At 27.6% G+C, this 25,049-nt stretch overlaps 3 protein-coding genes across 4 annotated transcripts; 2 read left to right on the top strand and 1 right to left on the bottom strand.

Annotated features, from left to right (window-relative positions):
• Window positions 1-9,013: 9,013 nt before the first annotated feature.
• Window positions 9,014-9,908, top strand: LOC126857651 (dolichyl-diphosphooligosaccharide--protein glycosyltransferase subunit DAD1). Its single transcript, XM_050607299.1, has 2 exons — window positions 9,014-9,347; window positions 9,624-9,908. The coding sequence occupies exons 1-2, from the start codon at window positions 9,143-9,145 to the stop codon at window positions 9,752-9,754; spliced, it is 336 nt and encodes a 111-aa protein (XP_050463256.1). The 5' UTR covers window positions 9,014-9,142; the 3' UTR covers window positions 9,755-9,908.
• Window positions 9,909-10,266: 358 nt separating this feature from the next.
• LOC126857577 (E3 ubiquitin-protein ligase AMFR-like) lies at window positions 10,267-21,616 on the bottom strand. Its single transcript, XM_050607173.1, has 8 exons — window positions 20,764-21,616; window positions 19,197-19,494; window positions 16,393-16,650; window positions 15,906-16,061; window positions 15,013-15,335; window positions 13,787-14,177; window positions 13,336-13,577; window positions 10,267-13,016 (listed from the first exon to the last, which is right to left on the bottom strand). Exons 2-8 carry the CDS (start codon window positions 19,443-19,445, stop codon window positions 12,860-12,862), a joined length of 1,776 nt encoding a protein of 591 aa, XP_050463130.1. The 5' UTR covers window positions 19,446-19,494; window positions 20,764-21,616; the 3' UTR covers window positions 10,267-12,859.
• Window positions 21,617-22,716: 1,100 nt separating this feature from the next.
• LOC126857643 (transcription initiation factor TFIID subunit 12) lies at window positions 22,717-24,601 on the top strand. 2 transcript variants are annotated; one of them, XM_050607291.1, is made up of 4 exons: window positions 22,717-22,735; window positions 22,963-23,224; window positions 23,507-23,699; window positions 24,165-24,601. In XM_050607291.1, the coding sequence occupies exons 2-4, from the start codon at window positions 22,970-22,972 to the stop codon at window positions 24,290-24,292; spliced, it is 576 nt and encodes a 191-aa protein (XP_050463248.1). In that variant the 5' UTR covers window positions 22,717-22,735; window positions 22,963-22,969; the 3' UTR covers window positions 24,293-24,601. The 2 variants fall into 2 exon arrangements, with proteins under 2 accessions (XP_050463248.1, XP_050463247.1); XM_050607290.1 differs by lacking the exon at window positions 22,717-22,735 and having other exon boundaries at window positions 22,741-23,224; window positions 24,165-24,299; window positions 24,413-24,601.
• The last annotated feature ends 448 nt before the right edge of the window (window positions 24,602-25,049 follow it).

Below are 25,049 nucleotides of genomic sequence, written 5' to 3'. Positions count from 1 at the left end.
AATGAGAGTGTGTACAAATTAAAGAAGAATAGAATAGTTGGGTCAAATTTATGTTAAATACTAAAAAAAATGTTAAATACAAAGATGTTTGTTGAATTCTTTTTGCCTGTTTTTTTACAGTTCATAATTCATTATGGAGCTTGGAAGCTTATGAAGTTGATAGCTCTATCAACTCAGCAATATTGTATAAAAGTTATATAATATACAAGAGCTGTCCATAAACTATACGACACTATCGTTCTTAGTTTACATTTAATGGTGATTTGAATGAGGTTGTATTTATCGCGTGCTGATTTTCTAAAACGTGGCAATTTTTTTCTTTTTTTAGACTTTTTTGGAGAATTTTAGAGAGACAGTGAGAAAGGAGATTAGGAAGCTGAACATAAATCATTGCGTGTTTTGTCAATAACTCGTTAATAAGGAACAATATGGCTTCGTAAAAATTAAATATATAGAAATAATTATCTCTTGAAAGCTGTTTTAAAACATATACTTTACCGGAGATAGAAACCACCTACCTACTTCTAATTGATCTCAATTTTTAATATTAATGAGCAATTTATATTAAATAATTTGCTAAAATATAGATATTAATCGATATTTTCATTTTATCTTTGTAATACACAATATTGCAATGTTACTGTGTTTCATATATTCTCTTTGTAGTCCGCTTATGAATACTGCATTGACTACTATGATTAACACGATTAGTAAATTTTAGTGAGCAAATGGATAAGCGTGCAACTCTATGATGAATTGCAACACTATCATGAATTCCATACACTTTTGCAATAAAGTAATACGCGAAATATTGTCTGAGAGATGCAAATTTTATAAAAGATAATATTTCTCAAATGAAATGAAAATCATACTTGATATCTATGATAAGTAAAATATATTTTATATATATATATATATATATATATATATATATATATATATATTACTTATCATAGATTATTTATTTATATATGTTACTGTAAAATTTTGGCGAAACCTTAAGATTTACACAAAGTTGCAAATTCCAAAATTTGTCAAACCGCTTAGTAAAAATCCAAAAATGTTCAAAAACAGTTTCATTTTGAAATTTTATCTCACAATCTGTCAATGTTGGTAAATGTTAGTATTTATTAAAACAAATTTTATTACACAACATTGTTCAATAAATATTTGTAATATAAATAAAAAACGCTTTTTAAAGAATTTTTGTTTATTAAAATTATTTCTGACTTCCAAAATTGTGTATCATAGAGATTTGAAAAAATAAAAATCAAAAATGCAAAAAATTGATTTTTGACATAATTAAGATGTCATAGCAAATAAATTAATGTTTATTTCCATATTTTTATTAATATTAGACAACTAGAAATTTTTGCTTTTACAAAATATGTTTTTTCTGTAATATAATTTGTTATTATAATATAATTTTTTTAGTTATTAAAGCTGATAACATTTATAAAAACAATTTTTTTATTCTTAATAATTATTAAGTTGTAATTTTTTTTATGTAAATTAAGTTTTATGTCAACTTGTTCAAATAAGTTTTGTTATTACTAATTATAAATTTTGATAAAAGTTAGAATTAAGGATTTAATAAAACGAAGTACTAATAAAAAATCTAAAATAATCTTTTATTAATTTTTGGAATAATAAAATGATATATTGGTATAAACATAATAAAATTGTAATCATATTGGTTTTTATAGATTTTGTGGAAAAGTAATTGATTACGAATTGATTGACATATTCATACAAAATTTGTTATAATGTATATAAAAAGAACTGAAAATAAGATTGTAAGTTTTTGTTAGATTTTATCTTATCCATAAAATCGATACAATTAGAACAAAATTTAATTCATTGACATTAATTAGATTTAGACAAAACCATTTAATACAATTTAAGATTTTTAATTTTATATTGCAGCATTTTAACCGCGTGTGCCTGTATATATGCATATCTAACAATAAGTACATATAAATAAGAAAAAGAATTTCCATTTATTATTACTTTAAATTAAAGGTTCCGTATATTCAAATTTATCTGTCAATTATCTGTTAGATTTTAGAAAAAAGATTATTTTACATTTCTTTATATTTTGTCAAAATTAAATAACTTTTTATTGCGCATTTCTGTTTTATTTATATCTTATACTTCCTCTTTCTATACATTCTTACTATAATTTAAATAAATCTTCAACAGGATTAATCTTAGTGTTTTCACACACTTTTAAAAAAGATATTGATATCTATCTTCTAATTACCAAGATATTTTCCACTAACATTGTTATGATTCGATCTCATGATTGAAAATCAAAAACTTTTCATTAAAACTAGATACGATAAACGTGTTTCATTGACACACATAACAGATAATTGATAATCAAGACTGTACTTTGTACTCGCGTAGGAAAGATCACAACATTAGCAGATGTATTGATATATCATAAGTTGAATACAATCCTCGCTTGGGTGAGACATTTTTCGCGAAACAGGATGCGACGAAGGACAGGGATAGAATCGGAAATTATGAAGCAGGTTAAACGAAAATAACCAGAGCCGATGCAGGTCATTGTTTACGTCACTAGACTAAACTTTTATTTCCACGTTCTCTACGATGGTCCTTCTTTATTTGCACAAAGATCGACTTTGCCGATTGCCATATCCTGACCTTTCATTTGCAACCGCGATTGTATTGCAATTACAGCACCCGCAATGCAATTTTTAAGTTGACTCAATCTTTATTTTTTATTTATTTATTTATTTTTTTTTTATTAGACAAAGAAATCAATTAAAAAAATTTGCCTTCTCATTAATTTTTTTATTCTGTTGTTTTTATTTTTAACGGCGCGATGATCAAAGTGAAAAAAATAAAAAGAAAAAAAAAATTTGTGAAGTATGTATGACAAAATAATAATTAATGTAATAAATAAAAAATTTAATGATTTATTAATTGATTGATATTTATTTATTTAAATATATTTTCTCATAAATATACGCATTCAAAAAAAAAACTTTTTAGCCAATAACTTTAGCTAATAACTTCTAATGTTGATTAGTATAAATATATAAGAATATTAATAGAGTTGAGGAAAAGTCGCCTATTGTAATAAATAATTATTTTAAAGTCCCCCTCTCTAAGGAGAATTATTTCAATCAACCTAATAGGCTACATTAATTGAAATAATTAGCCTTTCACGTTTGAAATGTTTGATTAACATGAGATGAGTTCCCTTGCCTCTTATGTTTGAAGTGTTTAATTATATTCCCTTATCTTTCATGTTTCGGGCAATTTTCCTTCAAATTCAATTGATTTGACATTTTGTGTGATTTCTTTCTATGGAAGTACATTAAAAAGATTGTTTTGGCTATGAGCAAGCCAACCGGCTGATATCGCATCACCCTAAAGCTTTTGCAGGAAAAAGTACTTTAAAGAATTTGCGATTACATTACGTCATAGACTTCAAGTGTGCATTGGCGCAAATGATAATACATTGAAAAAAAAATTATAAAAAGAGAGAGAGAGAGAGAGACATTGTGTGTATCGTGAAAGATAAGAGAACTCCATGTTAATCAAGCATCCCAAAAAAATTTAAAAACATGCTGTACCCATGTCATTGATATTAGAGCAAATACTCCGTTATTATATATTTTTTAAATATATAATAGATAAGAAAATCGCAATCCCAACTTTCTTATTTTCTTAATAACAACTGTATGTGAGATCTTATCTTATCGCTCTTGAAAGATTTCTTATCTTTTTAACCAATCATACACAATGCATCTATCTTACCTTCCTTCATCTGTTTGCGAAAACGATCACATAGATTCGTCGAGCCGTTTGCGTGAACCATCCCAGCGATTCCGAGCCCGGGTAGATTCGTAAGAAATCGATACGCGGCAAACCTGCCACCTGCTGGCAGCCTCAGTCCACCCTCGTACAGGTTACGCCGGTAGCTTCTTTGCGTTCGTTTCTAGGGCACAGAGACCAACCCCTTAAGAATCCAGGGATCTTTTTCCGGGATTGTGGATAAAGGTCTTAAGCTGTCTGCCAGCTCGATACGATCTTTTTTCTTAATGTAGCCAGTTACCTGGTCCTGTCAGTCTCCTAAACGGTTGCAAACTGTCGAAACAAACTTTCTGTCACTATGCAAATTAAAATATGGATACAGATCCAACACGTATGGCAAAATTGCCAATGCGTCTAATGCACGTCGCAGCGAATGAATAATTTCGGTTTGCGATTATTTAATAGGGTACGCGTAGTATAGCTTTCTCTCGTGAGAAAGAGAGATATAAAGTAAAGAAAGAGAAAAAAAGCGAGAAAGAAAATACTTTTTAATAATAAATATATTTTTCCAAAATAAATAACCATCCTTTAGAAACGCAGAAATAAAAAGTTGCATAGAAGACAATCAAAATTAAAATTTTCCTTAAAATAAAATATAAATCAACAAAAAGTTTTAATCTATTCTTGAGAAATATATATTACTGTACAGTTTTACATATATATATATATATATATATATATATATATATATATATATATATATGCGTGCGTATACGTATACGTGTATGTGTGTGTCAAACTACAACTGAATAAATATAAATACAACAATTTTCTCAAGGTGGAATAAAATATCTATTTTAATATTTTATGTATTTTTGTGCATAAAGCATATCAATATCTTATCAATTCTTTCATTCCCAAATTCCTTGAATAATTCCGAATTGCTTTTTTGTATTGTTAAATAATTAATATCTAATAAAACTATATTGCTATTTGCTATTTGAAACTTAGATTTCACATATAAAACTTCGAATTTTATGTTTGATACGAATAAGTTTTAAAATAGAAATTGTATATAAATTAATAAAAAAATCATAAAATTGATTGTATTCGGCATCTGAATGACAGTCTTTGCAGATGACATTTGAGTCAAGCTATAAATAAAATAGCAAACCGGAGCACAAGGTACAAATGTGACAAATAAATCTGCTAAATATACATTATGATCCACAAAATGCATTTAGTATTGACCATCTCTTTTTGACATTTCAATAATATAGACTAAAATTTATAAATATAGATCTCAAAAGCCATAAATCAACAATATTTATAATATTTTTATAATTGTTTAATTTTGAAGTAGTTCCATAAATTAATGAATATTTATTTATGTTTGTTATGTTTCTTTGTATATACAGTATTCTATTTATTCAAAAATATGTCAACAAATTAAAATTATTCATTTATTCCTATTTATTTCTTAATTTATACGTATTTATTACAGTCGCATACACATACGCATACAATTTAATTAAATGATAATACAAAAATTTAAATTACAGAAAACACACACATATCCATTAAAAACAGATTTTAATTTAATATTAAATATATTTATGTACATTAGCGAATTATATGTAACTTATAACAATGATATTGAAAGATTTATATTTTTGTAAATAAGCTATATAATTATATATTATATTATATTTGTATAAAACAAAAATTTTTAAATATATTATATAAATTTCTCTATCTCAAAAAGGGATATTTCTTAAAATATTCCAAATGCATAATATTTGTAAATACATCATACTTTAATTTATATATGTTTGTTATATGCGTATGTGTGTGTGTGTGTGTGTGTGTGTGTGTGTGTGCGATTTAATATATAATAAATAAATTATAAAAATATTCAAAAATTATGTAAACTATAAACATTTGTTTACAGTTTTCCTATTTCCTTCTATATTTAATAAGAAAAATAAAGAAAATATTATTCTCATTTCTATTCGTTCATTTCTATTATCCCTCTTTGTGTATGTTTGCGTCACAAATAATATTAACGAGACGACAAAAAAGGGGTAATCATTAATTTCAAAAGATAGCTTTCGCCAAACATTTATATCTCCATATAATTTCCTTTATATGTTTTTAAAAGAAAATGCGTTTATTTTTCAAAAAATCGAAGCACGGTCGTTTCACAAATTTCGATCTAATTTTGTAATTTGAATTCTTATGATAATTTTCATCGAGTGTTTTCATTCGCGCGGCTTATTTTTCACGTCGTGTCAGCCCAGCGTGCAATACAAACCGCGGTGAACTTCTTCAAGCACGAAAAGATTAAACAGAGAGGAAAGGAAATGTGGTGCGGCCGTACGAGAGGCGCGTCAGTTTATACGAAGACACGAGCAACGGGTGTTGCGCTCGCACAGATATTGATCGCTCGGGTCACGCAACAGGCTGCTTGTCAGGACACCACTTGTCAGGTTGTGCTCCAAGGTAGCAAGCAGTCTGAAGGACCTTCTACGATATAAACCGCGGAGCCGAGAATCTATAATAATTTATGAGACGAGGCCGATAGTACATGCGAGAGATGATTGAACATTACATGATTTCGAATTGTACATGTTTGTCTGCATTTCTGTGTCGATTTGCCGACATTGTCGATCAAGTTAACAACGTTTAATAATTTTCGCGTTCACTAAATTTCCGTGCGAAATCGCATAAAAGAATAGATGGACAGTTTATATGTAAAATAGTAGTTTTTATTTCACAATATTATTATGTTATTTGTATGTGAAAGATACTGCTTTTAATTTTCAAAGTTGGAAAAATAAATTCTTAAAATTTTAATTATAAGAAAAAGAAAATTATGTTATTCTTTTGTTATTTTTCTATTAGTTTCTAAAAAAATTTTTCTCTGGGAAAAATTGTTTATATTTTATATAATAACAAATTTTATGCTAGTTATATAAATTTTATCAACAAAATTTACTCTAATAGAAGAATTATAAATGTATAAATATAACATTTTACTAATTATAAATATATAATATTTTGCATAAAAGTAATTAAAAATACAATAGCATAAAAATCTTAAACTATTAATCAAATAAATCTTATTAATATATAAGTAAAAAAATTAAATAAAAAAACATCATTTTTATTCAATATTTTCACATGTTTAATATTTTCACATTCTGAACAGCGTGCAGGGTGGCATATGGATTATTATAAAATTTGAAATAATTTTTGTCCCGCTGTGCAAATTCTTTAAATGTGAACGAGCACTTGGGAGCAATATCTGAAAAGGAGCAGTTTGACTTTGAAGCTGAATCGTTTCATGCATGATCAAGATCGGCACTCGCAACAAAGGAATAAGCAATCTTTTCCGCGAGATCGAACTTTCGCTTTTCACCTCATTCTTCCGTTCGGTGCAGTACACACGTTTCCATTCATTGACCATTTTTTTTCCCTTTATTTCGAATGTGTCATCAATTCGATTAAATATTATACATCTGACCAAAGCATAGACTTCTATAATATAATGGATCGAGAACTTCTTATATGTATATTAGCATTATACATATTTTCAGTAATTTGAAAAGTACATGTGTATGAAAAATTGCGGCACAGCGCTTGTCGAAATAAAATTCCAAAGAATGTTGTTTATACATATATAACGTATATATGCTACCATTCGAGCAAAAAATATTTCGATACATATGCAATGTGTAAACTTTGCAAAAATATATAAAATTTGCCTTAAAAATATTAGACATTTAAAGAAAAAATGCCAAATATATTGATTTATATAAATAATTTTTACTTTTTTTTTAACATAATCAAAATATATGTAATTGGAAATTATCTTTATCGAAAAGTGGAATCTTTTCAGCCAAAACAATAGCTTTTTACAAAAAAAAAATTAAAAAATATATAAATTAATGGCATAAAAAAAAATTTTAATTACCAAAAAAAACAAAGTATATTTAAATTATAAAAATTATAATTACTTTAAAAAATATGTGAAATTCGTCTAAAAAAAATATTAAAGATATAAAAAAAATGTCAAGTATATCTTTCTCTTCAACCAAAATAACAATTCTTTAAAACTCGACAAAAATAGAATGTTTTCAAAAATAAAACTTTTTTAGTCAAAAAAAGAATTTTTTACAAAATTCATATTAAAAAATGTATATAAATTAATGGTATCAAAAGCAGAAATTATAAAAAAAGTAACTGTATGTTTAAAATTAAAAAAAAAAATAAAATCTCTCCAATCAAATAAGTTTTTTTTTTTTTTTTACAAAAATGATATATAAACAAGAGAAATATATAAATAAAAGACACGAAGCGAAAAAGCATATCACAGTCGGTAAGAGGACACGGTTACGCATGGAATATTGTGTAAAAAGTAAATTTATAATTAAAGTTTATAATTTTATTGATTCAAACCTGGTAAGTTATTTGCTCATTTTTGTAATTTTCACCTTTGCAATTACGGAATTGATACCTCTTGATCAACATGTAAGACTCATCATATTATATGGAAAATAAAAGACTCGTTTCGTCAGTTTCGTAACCGGTATGCCTGGTCAACTATCACTAAGAAAAAGAATAGAGTAATGTAAATGTGTGCAATACGACGGTATCTTTAAATGCGCTTTACTTGACTATTTTTACTTCAAACTTAAATTCTTTGCTCTGATTGGTCCATTAAACATTTCAAAGTGTAGATGTAAGCTGCGGTCAAAAAGACGTTAAAAATGCTTCGAAGCAATTGATTAACCAATCATAGAAAAAAGAGTAAAGATTTCTTTATTCCGATTGATTAATGTAATAATGTTTCGAAGCATTTTAGCGTCTCCTCGATCGTAGCGTATGCAAAGCCGTCTGGATAGATTGTAAAATTTAAGACGTACTCTAATAGTAAAACCTTGAAACTAGTTGGCAATTTGAGATGGCGTTTGATTGAACACTTCACTAATTGATCAATTCAAAACGAAGCTCTTTGATTGGTCAATCGTTGCTGGTTACCCTAGGCATCGATCAACATGAGTGGCTATAGTCAAACGGGACGCTCGCTATTCCCTTGGCAAATATATAGACACACTCGTGTCGTCTATATATTTTATATGTCTATGGACTACGGACAATCCTGCTCTATTCGTCTATATCCTTTCATTTCTTTATGGCTATTCATGTATTTCATGTATGTAGATACGTGTCACCCAGTGTATTCCAGATTCCGTATCACTCATCACCTATCGCCAGTATTTGTCTTGCGCGTGTATGCAAAAAGCTGGAGGTTTTTATATCATAATATCTTATACGAGAATCGACAAATATGACGGCATTAACAGTATTACATAAATTTTGGATGGAATATGCGAAAAATACACCTAAGAAACTCAAAATCATCGATGCGTACTTATTGTACGTGTTTCTTACGGGTGTTATTCAATTTATTTATTGTTGTCTTGTCGGCACATTTCCTTTCAACAGTTTTCTCAGTGGTTTCATATCCTGTGTGTCCTGCTTCATTCTAGGAGGTAATAATAATATGTTATTTGTTACTTGCATTCTTTGCATCTTTTTGCATAGTTCAGAAACTGGAAATTTTTAATTAATGATATATGTATTTGATATATGAAATTTTTTTTCCTAATATATATGCTACACTAAGATCATATTAATTATATTATATACATATAATTTTATATTAAAAAAATTTTATTTTGTAATATTCAACTTATTTTGTTATAGTGAATATAAATTTGAATCTATATCATATATATACACATCTGTATGTATATATTTTGTTTCAGTTTGTCTTCGATTGCAAGTTAATCCACAAAATAAAAGTCAATTTCACGGTATAAGCCCAGAAAGAGGATTTGCAGACTTTATTTTTGCACATATTATTCTACATATTGTTATAATGAATTTTATTGGGTGAAAGGTATACAGATATGTTATTAAAGCAAATAAACATATTACTTATTATGTTAAAAAATAAGTTGTATTTCTGATAATTATTCTGATATATTATCATGTTTTTTTTGTATTTGTGATTATAATTCATAATTATTTAATAAAATTAATGAAAATAATTTTTTTTTTTGTCTATTTTTTTAACATGGGGTAATGATATATCAAATATTTTGTTTTTGTTTTCTTATTTGTTAATTTATACAAGAAATCTCAATATCTTCCTATTATCTAAATCCTTCTCTCCTATATAATAAATATAATAAATAAAAATATAAATATTATATAAAAATGCTTTTATATGCAATGTAAATTTATACTAGACAACATGTATAAATATAAAATTATACAAAACGAGGATCAATACACTATATGTCAAATATATATTAAAGATTATAAGAATGTTATACATATCGCTGAATTAATGGGGAGATATATTATTTAGATTATAGATTTAGATTAATAGATAAACAGTATAACTACAATAATCTATAATGATCTTTATTTATCTTATTATTTTGTGTACAATGCCAAGTGAAAGATAAATATTACATTACTATAGAGAAGATATAGGACACCTCTTATGCTCATATTTACAAAAATCCTAAGGAAAAATTCATAATCTATTAGATGTAACTTTTTTAAAGAGACCTAAGCATTATTGGACTGTTTTTTAACTTAGTACCCTTCCTTATCTAGCTAGATGCTATATCCCTTAGAAATAATATAATTCAATTAAGCTTCTTATGAAATAGTTATGAAAATATTCATTTCTAATTTTCCATATATTTTATTTACACATTGAGGCAAATAACAAAAATAAATTTAATTTTTTTATTTTAATAAGAGATTTGCTTATATATGAAATATAGTAATTTAAATATATTGGGAGAAGCATTAACTCTCTATTATTAATATAATATTATAAGAGAGTTATAACAAAAATAATAAACTTTATACAATAATATGTTATATATGCTTTTTATATGCAAAAAGTTGCCTCAAACAAAACTTATCTTACAATGGTTTACAACTTATTTCCTACTTCTATGTATGCAACCTAAAGATTGATAAAATAAATAACTTGATAAGAATACATATAAAGTTCTAGTACAATAATAAATGTTGTCCACGCTGATATTAATAAAATAATTTCTTTTTTTTTTTTGCATTTGTTAGATGCAGATTTGCACTAATTTTTATGATGTGCGAATATTATGTAGATAAAATGACCCATAATTTGCAATCTTAATTTTAAAAGATACCCTGATGAATTTCGATTTTCGCAAAATGTTAAATCATTTATAATTTATAAATTATAAATTAATAAAAAAGAACTTTTCACAAACTTTAGTGAAATGAATAAATAATAAAATATTCATATTTAATTAATTTTAAATATATTTTAAGAGATAAAGCTTTAATTTACAAAATTAATTTATGAAGATACAATATTGGGAATTTCAGAGAATCTCTTATTAAAATTATGATTGCGAGTTGTAAAACACTACATATTTATATCCTATAAATATTTTTGAATATAAATTGTGAATGCGTATGTAGGTGAATATATATAAATCTTTGTGTCAAATTCTATCATATTATCACAAGTTAAAAACTGAGAAAGGAAAAAATTCTAGATATTAATAGTATTTGCATAATTAATAAGTCATAAAATATACGAATACTTCATAAAACTCATTAAAATTTTATATATATACAGTTTTTTTGATCGAAAACACGTGTATGTGTGTGTGTGTGTGTGTGTGTGTGTATACGTTAATAAAATTAAGAATAATACCCAAATACAATAGAAGTTACTTATTATTAGAACTCAGAAATTGATAAAGTTTTACAATACTTTTTCAATTGAAATAAATATTCTATTCAACACACGAGAGCAATGAAGAATAGTTTTTAGTTATCTTAAATAAAATAATAAATTTTTTATTCATTTTTTGTTATTGACATCGTGCGAATTTATATTTGCCCATATAACAACTATAACTTAATAACTTTGATGATGTATACTATTGGAATAATATTTCAAATATTGTTATAACGATAATATAAAATCAATATTGATTAAAACTATTCTAAAAACTAAAAACTATTCTTCATATGTATGTGTGTTTGTGAGTAAGTGTGGTGTGTGTCATGACACATATGTGTATACAGGTTATGATAGATTCCTTTTTCTTTTTCAAACAATTGTTAAAGTTCTAAGTATAACTAAATCAATGCTTATTATTGGCACATCTCACACTTTAATTCACTTATGGCACACTAAATACATATATTAAATTATAAGATTTGGTATAATTATTACATTTTAATTAAAGAATATCTATACTCTGATGTATTCGTATATATAAATTATTTCTTTTTACTATTATCTTAAAAATTATATAAAGAGTATTGTACAAGAAAAATAAGATGATTTAAAATAAAGATTTTAATCTGTTCAAAATTGGACGACAATGCAATTTATAAGCTTTATCAAAGAGCTCTTAGTAAGATTAACTGTATCTTCTAACAATTTATTTCCTAAACTGTATATATTATACATTGCAATAGGCATTAGTAAGCATTTACCAATGGTGTATTAGTGTTTAAGTAAGATTGCGTAAAAATTTTAATCTTTCATCTTTTAGTATACTTTATTTGACTCATTGCAGATTTTATCATTATTCAATGGCATTGAGTGGTAAGCACAATGCTCTAATAATCATCATGAGTATATCATTCACAACCTTTCGATAAAACCTTCCTGACAAAATTGTCATGCCTAATCTCTTGACTGTGATTTTAATTTGCTGTTGTTTCAGAACTTTGAAAACATTAACTCTTAAACACGCAAAAAATTTTTTGACATATCCTTGCTGTATTTAATGATCAGTCATCAGCAAAGAATACATATGTTATCTACAATCTTGTGTCATATTCAAAAAAAAGAAATAGCAGTCTACCAATTTTACATCAGTTATAAGAAACTCTGAACTAAATTCAAAATAATATTAAGTCTTATAGCTGTATATTATATCTAAGATATAACATTTTCGGTATTCATTATCTATGAATTTGTCGACTCAATTTCGGATTTCCGATGCTTTTCTAGATATCTTCTGCGTGCTGTTAATCGCATATGCTCTTTTCGCCGTTGAAGTATAAGTTCTCTCTCAGCAGATGATTTCGAGAAACGTCCACCAAGATTTGAAGGTTCTTCTCCGCTACAAAAATAATAACTACATATATATTAATTCTACCAAAGAAATGAAAGAGAGAGAGAAAAAGAGATGCCTATAGAGATTACTAGCATGAAAAGTTCTTTATCTTTTTACATTCCTAATCTCTAATATATGTATTTTAAACGAATATAATTTATATTATATATGTTCAAATAATATGAGTTTATGATGTTCTTCTAGAGATTTGGTACTTTTTAAATTTATAACAAAAGATGTTGAACAAATATTTAGATATCTAATAATACAATATTTCTCATGCAACAATTTTTACTTTTTGTATTATATAGTATATTTCCATTACCTATCAGCAAATGGAATATCGAATCTGGGGTCCAATGAATTTTGGACCGAAGAACTGGGCATAATATTTGTCATGCTCGTTTGCGTTTGTGGGACGGATTCCGCTTGTGGTTCTTCGATTAAATGATGTGGTACAGTTAATACTCCATCAAGTATATTTTCAACTGTCCATTCAATTGATCGGGTCATTCTAAGATCTTCCAGAATCACATTGCGAGGATAATGAGGGAAAAGTTGTTGAACCTAACAAAAAATGTTTTTTTTTTTCTTTTTTGTTACTTCCACGATATAGCTAACGAGTGTAGCTTATATACTATATTCTTTGTTTACAAATTAAAATAATCAACAATTTTTATAAATCTCTATAAAATTTTTTGTAAAATATATAAAATAAAATAAAAATTTATATAAGTTTTATATAACTCAAAATTATAATTTTCTGAAGAAAGTACCTGTCTTGCCATAGCATCCATCTGAGAATTAGTATGTGCCAATGTAGAGATGTTACCACGTAGCCTATTATGTGAGACTTCGACAGAAAAACTGGGCAACCAAGATACATATCTTGAGCCATCGAGGAAGAGAAAGAAATGATTGCCATTTCTTCTCGTAGGTGTCTGTGGCTCAGGTGGTATTTCTGGAGCATTCTCTCTGTGATTTGCCTGCATACTCAAGGCCAATCGACAAGTAGGACACGATGTGTCCTGTTCTAACCAAGATTGTAAGCATGTGTTGTGAAACAAGTGGGCGCAGGGTAACTTACGAGCACTTTCCATCTTTTCCCAACATATTGCGCAATTATCAGAATTTTCAGATAATTCATCTTGTGAAGCCATTGGATAACTAAAAATAGAGAGAGAAGAATTCTTTTAAAAAATATTTTATTATTTATTGTATCAAATACATTTATTTTTGAAAAATTATAGTTTTTGTAAATTTTGTAATCTTTAAACTTGTTAAAATTTGTTTAAATTTTGTTATGAAACTTGTTTAAATTTTGTAATCTTTAAACTTGTTTTAAATAGTCTATCAATATCCTATAAAATTATCATAATATACTTACGCTAATAATATTATAATATATAAATACATTAATAACATTAATAGGTGAGAAAATTGACAAATAAAAGTCAAGGCATGATAATTATATATATATATATATATATATATATATATATATATATATATATATATATATATATATGATAATAATCGCCCCCACCCGTAATGTGCAAGTAGAGTGGATTAAACCAAGCAGGAAAGTCCTTTACTATTTTTTTGTATAACGCTTAATAAAAGAATTATTATTGGGTGAAGTTTGACAATCATCGCTGATTTTTAGCCGGACGCATATCAGTGAGCCGCGCGCCTGGTAGTGAGCTTTACAGCGTGATTCACCGATGTGCGCCCAGCTAAAGATCGGCGATGTTTGTCAAACTTTACTCAATAATAATTCTTTTATTAAGCGTTATACAAAAAAATGATAAAGGATTTTTCTGCTTGATTTAATCCGCTCTACTTGCACATTTCGAGTGGGGCGATTATTATCAGACACCCTGTGCGCGTGTGTGTGTGTGTAATTACTGCGCTTCCACTCTTACTTACCAATTTCCTCATCTAGTATTGTTAGTATTATTAGCCTCTATTTCTATTATTATTTAATAAATATATTACATACTTTTGCTCCATATGATTTAATACAGCTAAATAGTTCCTGTGCTTCGTGATTCTGCGTTGTATCTCATAAAATAGATATCTCAGTTGCATGCAAATTACTAGCGATGCCATACTCAGAAAGATGTTACTCCACAAAAGCATGTGACTGTGATGAAGAAAATCGACTGCCAACACAATCAATTCCGAAATCAAATCTGTGTAGTAAGTCAAAGGACCACGTTTGTCCCAAGAGCGTTGAGCCGAAGTACCAGCGCCACGTGTATCATATAAATGAATCACGTAACGTATCATCACATGAATAGTACGTACTCCAAGCAAGATGCACTGTCACAGACCAAAATAAATAATTATAATAAAGATAAAATTAATTAAATATTAATTTGTCTTTATAATAAACTTCACATTTCTCTTTTAATCTTATTTTAAAGTATTCTTAAATCACAAGTAATTAAAACAATTTCTGATATATAATTTGTATTCAAAATATATTTTTTATACTTCTATAAAATATATTATTCTGAGTTTAATTCATTTCTAAATTTTTTATATCTGAACTGTATTTGTTAAATGTAAGAAATATACAGTTTTAATATAAAGGATTTCAATTTTAATAATTTTCTGTTGAATTCAAATCAATATTTTATTCTTAACAAAAATGTTTTCATATTATAGGCAATTAAAAAAGAAACTTTTTTGCTATAACTTTTCTTTGAACTAAATTTCAAAAGAACTGATAAATACTAAAATCATATTTTTTGGTTATTTTTAATTGTATTATCTTTGACAAAATATTAATTTTTTTTTTTAGATTTGTATAAAATAAAATTAAAAATTGAATAATCTTTTTATAAATGAAAGCTATAATTATCAAGAAATGATTGATGCACGATTTACCTCAGCTGCCATAAAAGCAAAAGTGTTGAAAGATATGATGAAAAAAGCTGCAGCAGTGGACAACAGAAGCATGAAGGAAGATAGTGCAAGAATTGCAGCCAACAATCCGAGAAGTCGTGCATGACTCCATCCTGGTGTAGTAGGTGAAAAGGATAGCTGAAATACAAAAATTATGAATTGAATATTATATTATATTATATTATATTTCTCACAATTATATATATTATAATTATTTATATTATATATTATATTATATTATATTATATTTCTCAAAACATGGTAATAGTTTATTAATTCTTAAATATTTTTGACAAAACATTGTAAAAAAAACTTATTTTTATTTTAAGTTAGCATTTGTGTGTGTGAGTAAATGAGTGTAAGTAGATGTGTAGGAGTATGTAAAACTAACAGATATTTTTATATTTTGCTTCAAGATGCCTAAAATCTTTTTTTATTGCTATCTTTTAATTTTTGTTATTATACTCACGTATTCAAACCGGTCCTTACAGAGTTGACTAAGAAGACTCAGAAAACCAAGTGCCGTAAACCATGCCCACCAGAGTACAACTTCGTCCATATATTGTACATTCAAAACGCCAAAAACAAAAATAAATTTGTAAAAAACAAAATTCCAAAATTTGTCCTTCAGATGTTGTCTTTCCGAAACACGTAGTTCACCAAATACGAGCTTTTGAATAGATTTGCCAAGAAGAATTAATACACAGTAAGCCATGTTGATTAAAGTCTGTGAATAAAAAAAAAATTATGAAAATGTTTAATAAGCATAACAATATATTATCAATATATCATTAGAAATATATACAAAATAAACAAAAAAAAACAATTAGATTATAATTTTCATAAAATCGTTTTTATATCCACGTATCTTCATCCACACATACACTACCCCTTCCACTCCACATCAATACACATTACAAACATAAAAATTAAGATTGATTACCAATTGTGTTAAAAAAATAAAACTAAGATCAAATCCATAAGATTTATAATACAATTAATAAATTTTTATCAAAGAATTTTAAATATTTTTGAATCATATTAAAGAATGTAACTATACTAACATCGGTGAGTCGCTTAGTAGTGTACGAGAGCGTTCAGCTTTTACAACGGCGCACCACTACCAGGCGCGCGGCTCACCGACGTGTTTCGAATATGTCAAAAGTTACCGGATACCCTGTATAGTTGCATTCTTTAATATGATTCAAAAATATTTAAAATTCTTTGATAAAAATTTATTAATTATATTATAAAGCTTAAGGATTTAATCTTAGTTTTATCTTTTTAACACATTAATAATCAACCTTAATTTTTATGTTTAATGAAAAGAAATAAATTATGCATTTTGGATTTTAATTTACAATTTGTTCATAATTAGCTCTTTATAAAAATGTTTTTTTGATCTATGTATATTATACAAATAATAAATAATCAAAATAAATATATTATTTAATCGTTGCCAAATAGCAAAGGTCATCTAATTTTAGATTAAAATATTTTCTGTTTCAATGTCTGCCAAATATTTCGAAATACGCGAGTGCAATTATTTGAAGTGCAAATTGTTGGAAGATTTTAATATACAAGATCGAAATACGTAAAATAGAAAAAGAAAACTTTGATAAAGTTATGTAAATTATTTTGTTATTCTCACACACATTTGATAAAACCAAATAAGATTTTAAAGCACATACTTTATTTATTTAAATATTATTATGTATTAAAAAGAGAGAGTATTGAACTAAATATATGAAAATTTCTTTGATTTTATCTTGTTGATAACGCAAAATAATTTTTTTCAATTCATAAAATATATTTCATTTTTTTAAATATATTACAAAATGTTGAAAAATTACATAATGTTGTATAATATGCTGAGTGCTTACTTTCCTTTCTTGGCATAAATAATTTCACAATTAAATGATAAATATAATTAAATATGATTGAAAACACAATATTTTAGAAAGAATAATTATGACAAATTATGTTCATTAATAATAACTAAATTTGTTTAATTACTAAATAATATTTTCCTAACCAAATAATAAACACAATAATCTGCGGAAGCCTTCAAAAAAGCTATTATTCGGATATTTTTCTTTTATTATGTTACGCGTAACATAAAGGCGAATTATTACATTTATTTACACAACACAAACGTGGACGCGGATTATGAATTTTACGTTACAAGTTTCCTAGCGAAAATATAGTAGATGCAGAGGACTCAATTTAAGATACTTATTCGTTTCAAATATAATAGCTAAACACATAATCGTGATAGTTGCGTAATCTTGCACTTGTAACAAGACACATAATGTGCGTGCCATGATATAGAAAGAAAAAAGTAATATATTCAGACTGTCGTAACAACCGGAACATATTGATCTTTTTTTCTCTTTATAGAAATCAGTAGATATATTATAAACAAAACAATCGGTTTTATTTAAACCGCGCGCTATCAAATATTTATTTACCAATTACATTAACCAATTACATTAATATAATGTAAAATTGTTATTAGATTTCTCTTTACGTAAATCTTTGCCTAATTAATTATTTTTTTACGATAGTTAATGCGTCATCATTTTACTATTAATAAGTAAAAAACAAAAGTGCAAACTCTCACAATTTTTATAACTACCAAAGAAAATAATGGATTTAAGTAATTATATAAGATAGGATCATTATCGCGCCAAATTTTGGATTTAATTTTATGTATGTATGATACATATACACACACACACACACACACACACACAGGACTACAAGTTAGCTAATCAGTTCCTGTTTATACAGCAGAAAGCCGTCTCGTTACTCCGACCCCCGATGTCCCTCCTTTGTTTTCCGTTGTAGACAGGCGCTGACTTAGCTAACTTTAACATTATACAACAACGAAAAGACAGCTCAGATAAAAAAAATAAAAAAGAACTTGTGTTCAGTTTACTGTGCTCTACCCGCGCACGAGCATTGTCACAGGTGCTCTGGGACATTCTATACATATAATCTTATAATTACATAAATTCATTTTTTCTCGGGTAGAGAAAATAGGTGACATAAATGATCACCATAGAATGTTGTTTTCTATATATAATATGTGTATGTGTATCTTTATTGATAGAAACATAGTTCAAAATTCTCGATCGTCAAAAAAACCTCAGAAAAATACAAAAGATTCAAATAGGGATACATCAAAGATTTAAATAAGCACATGTCAGAATCTTTCACATTTTAATACATAGGTTTTCGAAATCAGTAATTTCAAATAAGCACACATACCCAAATGCAGACAGGTTCATCCACCATACATTCTAGAAGTTCTTTGAAATGCATGCCAAGACTTCTCGGATCCGTTGGATTAGTTTCATCTCTGGTTATAGCATCGATGTGCGTATGATTCGTTCTCCAAGAAGGATCCTTGATTATTTGAGTGGCATAATATATAGAGCAGGATAATATGGCGAAGCTTATCGTGGTGTATAACCGGAGGTTCGGAACCGGTAATCGGTCTAAAAATTCCATCGGCATGATTGAAAGAATTTTGAAATATTTCTAATCTTTGAAGCACTTTCTAAATCTGCAATCAGATTTAAATCATATTAGATTTCTACACTCAAAAATTATTTTCTCATAAATTTTACAAGGATTGTTCATAAAGAAACCGAAATTAAAGAAAGCGCCCGAATTTTATGCGGACCATCTGCCTTGTGGCAGTATGTATGTGTGGTGGAATTCTTTAACACTTTCTCACATCACGAGCATGACGCTATCGTTAGTTTACGTTTTATTATGTTTGAATAAAATTTTGTCGTTCGTGGCGATTTTTTTACATTTTCTTCCAGAATTTGAGATAGGCATTGAAAAAGGAGAGTAGAGGGACTGAACAGTTGTCGCGTGTTTTGCCAAAAACTCGTTAATAAGGAACAATGTGTGTGCGGGTGCAAAAAATCGAACGCCAACCACAATCTTATTTAAACCACTATAAAACATAAAGTAAGAACGATACTTTCATGCTCGTGATGTGAGAAGTTGCTAAAGAATCTCACTACACAGTGACACAAGGCAAACAGCCCCATGTCATCGCATTCGGACCCTTCTTTTAAAAGCTCAGTTTCTTTATGGACAACCCTTGTATGCAATAGTTGTTATATTGTATTAATTATTACAAAGGAGAAACTAATAAAAAAGTATTAAATACAAGGAATAAAAATTTAATATAAAAAAAAAAACAAGAAAAAACAAGAAATTAAAAAGAAATCAAACTATCGCTATTGTCACGTCATTAATTCTGAATAACGCTAAATGCAATTTTTATAATATAAATAAATATGCACAATTTATAATTCATCTTATGAATTATCAAAGATAAAAATAAAAAAAAAGTTTTCTTCAAAATTCTATTGTATATTGAAAACCAATAATTTAATCATATTCTGTTATTAAGAAAAATTGTTGTGCTCGAAACAATCCGACATAATTTAAAAAATTCGAAAATATTAATATTTGTTTCATCTCCCATTCTTTTAAAGAGATTTTTAATCAATCCCCGCGAGATTGCTTTTTCTGCTTGTTATAGCTTTTCTATCTACACCTTAAATTCAATACAAAAGAAAATTTGTTAAAAAATTATGGGGCTATTATTAGGCTTATTTAAGAGGATGTATTTATAGTTTTTCTTGATAAAAACATTCCCAATGTAATTTTATTTTGTTCAGCATAAATCTTATTATCGGTTTAAAAGACGAAAGAAGAAAGAAAGGCAAAAATCTAGAAGTGCAAAGATATGAAAAAAAAAAAAAATAGATGGCTATGCATACGCAACATAGAACGACGGAAAGAAAATTACCTTTCGTGACTCGTGGCTGGCGCCAAGACACATTTCCTTAAGCGTGTCGCATAACCAGCATCATCAATGCTGGTGATGGTTATTCTTGTCGTCCACGTATTTATCGGAGTAGCACTCTGTTTTTGTATACTTATACACAATTAAATACAAAAAAAAATCGAGAAACACCGGCGAGTCGTATGTGGCGCAAAGAGATTAGAAAGAAAGAAAATTATAATCACGGCGAAAGAAAAAAAAAAACGAAAGGATCATATATAAAATAAGACGTGCCGTTATGAAGAAGAGGAAAGGGTAGGATAAATTAGAGACAGAGCACGGCGGAAAGAAAGAAAGAGACAGAATATAATTTCCACGTCGCACAGACAGCGTTTCGTTTTCGACATGTGTCACATGTATATACGAAGAAATAAACTTGATCTTTCAAGTCCGAGGCTCACTCCTTATCACGGACACGACGGATGATGTCTACATCGTAAACGTGACACGGTATCTCGACGGAAGACTTCCAAGCTTGACACGGTACGAATGCGCCTCATCGATTAGTACGACGGACAGAAGAATATTCTCTCTCACGTTGCTGTAAATACACCTGCAATAGATCCTCCACGGTTTGCACGACACACGGCATATCACGTCATCTGACTATCTGACAATCCGACTGACCACAGCAGACACTGCTAATATTATAGCCGCCAATTGCAAATTGCAATTGCAGTTTGTACTGTTTGCAGTGAGTTACCAACACCGGGAGCTTGACACCGCACTCGACACATTGGAAAAGAGACCGAAACTGATTGAAAACTCGATCGGTAACGTGACAAGTAACAGTGCGCGATCATAGATGAAATGCGACGCAGCGAACCGCGTTTTTAAAAAAAAAATATGAATTTGTAACGAGCAGCTACATATTTTTTCTTACAAACAACAAGACAACTGTTTTTTTTTTTCCACTAATTAATGCTATATTTTTTATGTATTGTTAAACATGTATTAAATAAATATTTATAGATCAACTGCTTTTATATAGTGAAATATTACTGATCTTTCCCTTGGAGAAAGAGAGAAGGTAAGTGTCAATGTCAATTTAGCCCACCAGAGCCTAATTATTGAATATGATGAAAGAACAAAAAAATGGACTTTCAGTAAATATAACAAAAAAAAATCTTTGCGCTCCTGGACGCGTCAACGCGTTAGTCAATTAATTTCTCTAATAGAAAAGTGGTAAATTGATTGACTAATGACCGACTCTTCTTGATTCTTGGCACGCGTAACAAGGGTCGATCTAATAGTGATTTTTTTTTAGGGCAGAAACATGAAGAGAGAAAAATTTTCTCATTAATTTTAATAGCAAAATTTTTCACCTTTCACATTTTTACCCTAGGGGAAAAGTTACATGATTGACTCCCTGAATCATAAGATCATATGATATATATCTAGATGATCAACTTGGCGTTAGAAAATTTACAAATAGCGGAGTGTTTGATTGACCAATCCGGACAAAGAAGCAAAAATTTTTTTAGTGACTTAAGCTGCGGTGGGGAAGACGCTAGAAATGCTTGGAAGCATTATATTAACCAATCGGAATAAAGAAATCTTTGCTCTTTTTGTCTTGATTGGTCAATCAAATGCTTCGAAGCATTTGTAGAATCTTCCTGACCGCAGCCACAATGATCTAGTTTACACCGATATATTTTAATACATACTAAATATTATACGAATTGCAATATTCCATTCTTTAGAGGAATGGTTATGATTGGTCAGTCTTGGTAGTTTTAATTTTGTTGTATATCATACATACATGAGTTTTATACATATTAATTTTTAAATATTGTATACTCCTAGAATGATTCAAAGCTTACATCACTTTCACATTTCACGTCGCTGTTAGCGGCCTAGTATAAAATGTATGTATAGAAATCTATGGCTGTGGCTGTGATCTGTGTTTGTGGTTTATACTCTTCTCGGCAAGCTAGTAACCTATTTTATACTCTTTAATTCATATTTCTCTTTGATATTTTATCTTTAATTCGTAATAAATTTTTGTGAATTTCACTTTTAACACATTGAATATTATATATGTTTGTAATCTTCTTTCAATATGTGTATAACACACATATCGAGAATGTAAATAAAGTAGGTCAATAAATTTATTGAGAGTTGATTCTTGACGAAAATCTAGAACGAATTGTGTGTATTCAGTACAAGAATGTCACAACAAAGTACTATCGTGCAAACAACTAACACAGCTTCCGAGATAACACCTATGCTTGGGACTTTACAATCTGCAGGCCCTAATAATCAGACCTCATCGGTTTTATCTAACATGCAAAGCAATGTCAGTGGTACCACGGCAACTACTATACCACAGACGCAATCTCAACAAACTCAATACATCTCGCAGTCTCCGAAACAAGTATTACAACAATCGTCCACTCCAAGTTCTTTCAGTGATTTTCCACAAGTATGTAATTTATGTATACATCATACAAATTAAAACGTTTATACACAAAGCTTCCTATCAGCAAGATTATAGGTTGCAGAAAATAGCATTTTTATATATACGTTACTTATAAAATACAATTAAAAAATTATTTGTATAATATAATAATACATGTTTCTGCTCGTTATTTACCTTATGCAATGTCATTTATCATCTTCTTGTCTCGATCGATGACTTTACTTTTAGTATATTATATTTTTTTAATATAACGTTTGCTAATTGAATATTACTATTTGATTTTAGTTTTTAACAAAAACAAGATTGCAAGATTTGGTAAGGGAAGTAGATCCTACTGAACAATTAGATGAAGAAGTGGAAGAAATGCTTTTACAATTAGCGGATGATTTTGTAGAGACAACAGTAAATGCAGCTTGTTTATTGGCTAAGCATCGTCATGCAAATACAGTGGAAGTTAAAGATGTACAGTTACATTTGGGTCAGTTTCCTACAGTTTATATTATTAATTTATATTATTATTACAATTTATATTTATAATATCAATAGAAAAAAATAACTCAAGTTGCTTGTCCCTTTCAGGGTGAATTTGTAATCCTTAATCATTCACACATTTTAAGTCTTTATGTTTATTTCACTTGTTCCGTTTAGTTTTCAAAAGTTTCAAATAAAGCTTACTTTAAAATTATTAATATTATTCAAATCTTATTTGATACTATTTTTAAACGATAAGTGCCATTATCATGGCATTCTTGTTGGGCAATTTTATTTTTATAATTTATAATTTTATTTTATCCATATGCCTTTAAAAATTTTGAATGCCATGCCATCATAAAATCTATAATGAATACTTCTCAAAAAATTTTATTTATTTATTGCCATAAATCACATAAAGAATCGTTATAAGCATTGATGTTACTTTTTAAATCTGATATTTTATTTTTAGAAAGAAATTGGAACATGTGGATCCCTGGTTTTGGTACAGATGAAGTACGTCCATACAAGCGAGCTACTGTCACTGAAGCGCATAAACAAAGATTAGCACTTATACGAAAATCTATCAAAAAGTATTAAATCATTTGTAAGTTACATTTAGTTAGTCTTGATTATCAAACTATTGTATGTTATATATTTTTAATTATTGTTGCTTGATAATTTTGAATAATTTGTAACTAAAATATTTATTTATAACAGCAATAGATCATTAACAGAGCACTAACAATATTAAGTAAAGAAACTGAAAAATAACTACACTTTGGCTTTTATTTGCCAGTTTCTCTACTTAGTAAAATATTCATGTCAAAATTTTCTTTTTTCACGAAAGTGCCGATTGTTATACAGTTTTATAATAAATAATAAAAATGCATTTGTGTGTTATGAGAAGTGCAAATGGATTTAAGCTTTTTTTGTAAATATTTATGTATCATAAGTCATACTTCCAAGGAATAATTGTGAATAAATTATATATGAATATACATGCTATTTTAATATAAGATTATACTATATACTACTATAAAAGATTTCTCCATAAATTAAATATTTAAAAAATATGTTGGAAAAAAAAGATTATCTTGAAAAATTGTGAATAATATAATTTTTTTGTACCATATGTGTGTGTATTTGTTATCAATACTATAACCTACATGTAAAAACAAAGAAAAGATTAAAATATAGTGTTTTGAATTGAATGAAATACTATTTAAAAATATAGAATATGTTCTGCATTATAGAAATGGTCTTATATAAAGATATTACACATGAAGGAATAAAGTAGAACGGTATATCATTCACATACGCAAATTTATAAAGATTATACAAATATAAAGAAAAT

Source organism: Cataglyphis hispanica, chromosome 22 (assembly GCF_021464435.1).
Source record: "Cataglyphis hispanica isolate Lineage 1 chromosome 22, ULB_Chis1_1.0, whole genome shotgun sequence".
NCBI lineage: Eukaryota > Metazoa > Arthropoda > Insecta > Hymenoptera > Formicidae > Cataglyphis > Cataglyphis hispanica.
The sequence above is the reverse complement of the archived record's forward strand: the minus strand, read 5'-3'. Positions and strand labels throughout refer to the sequence as shown.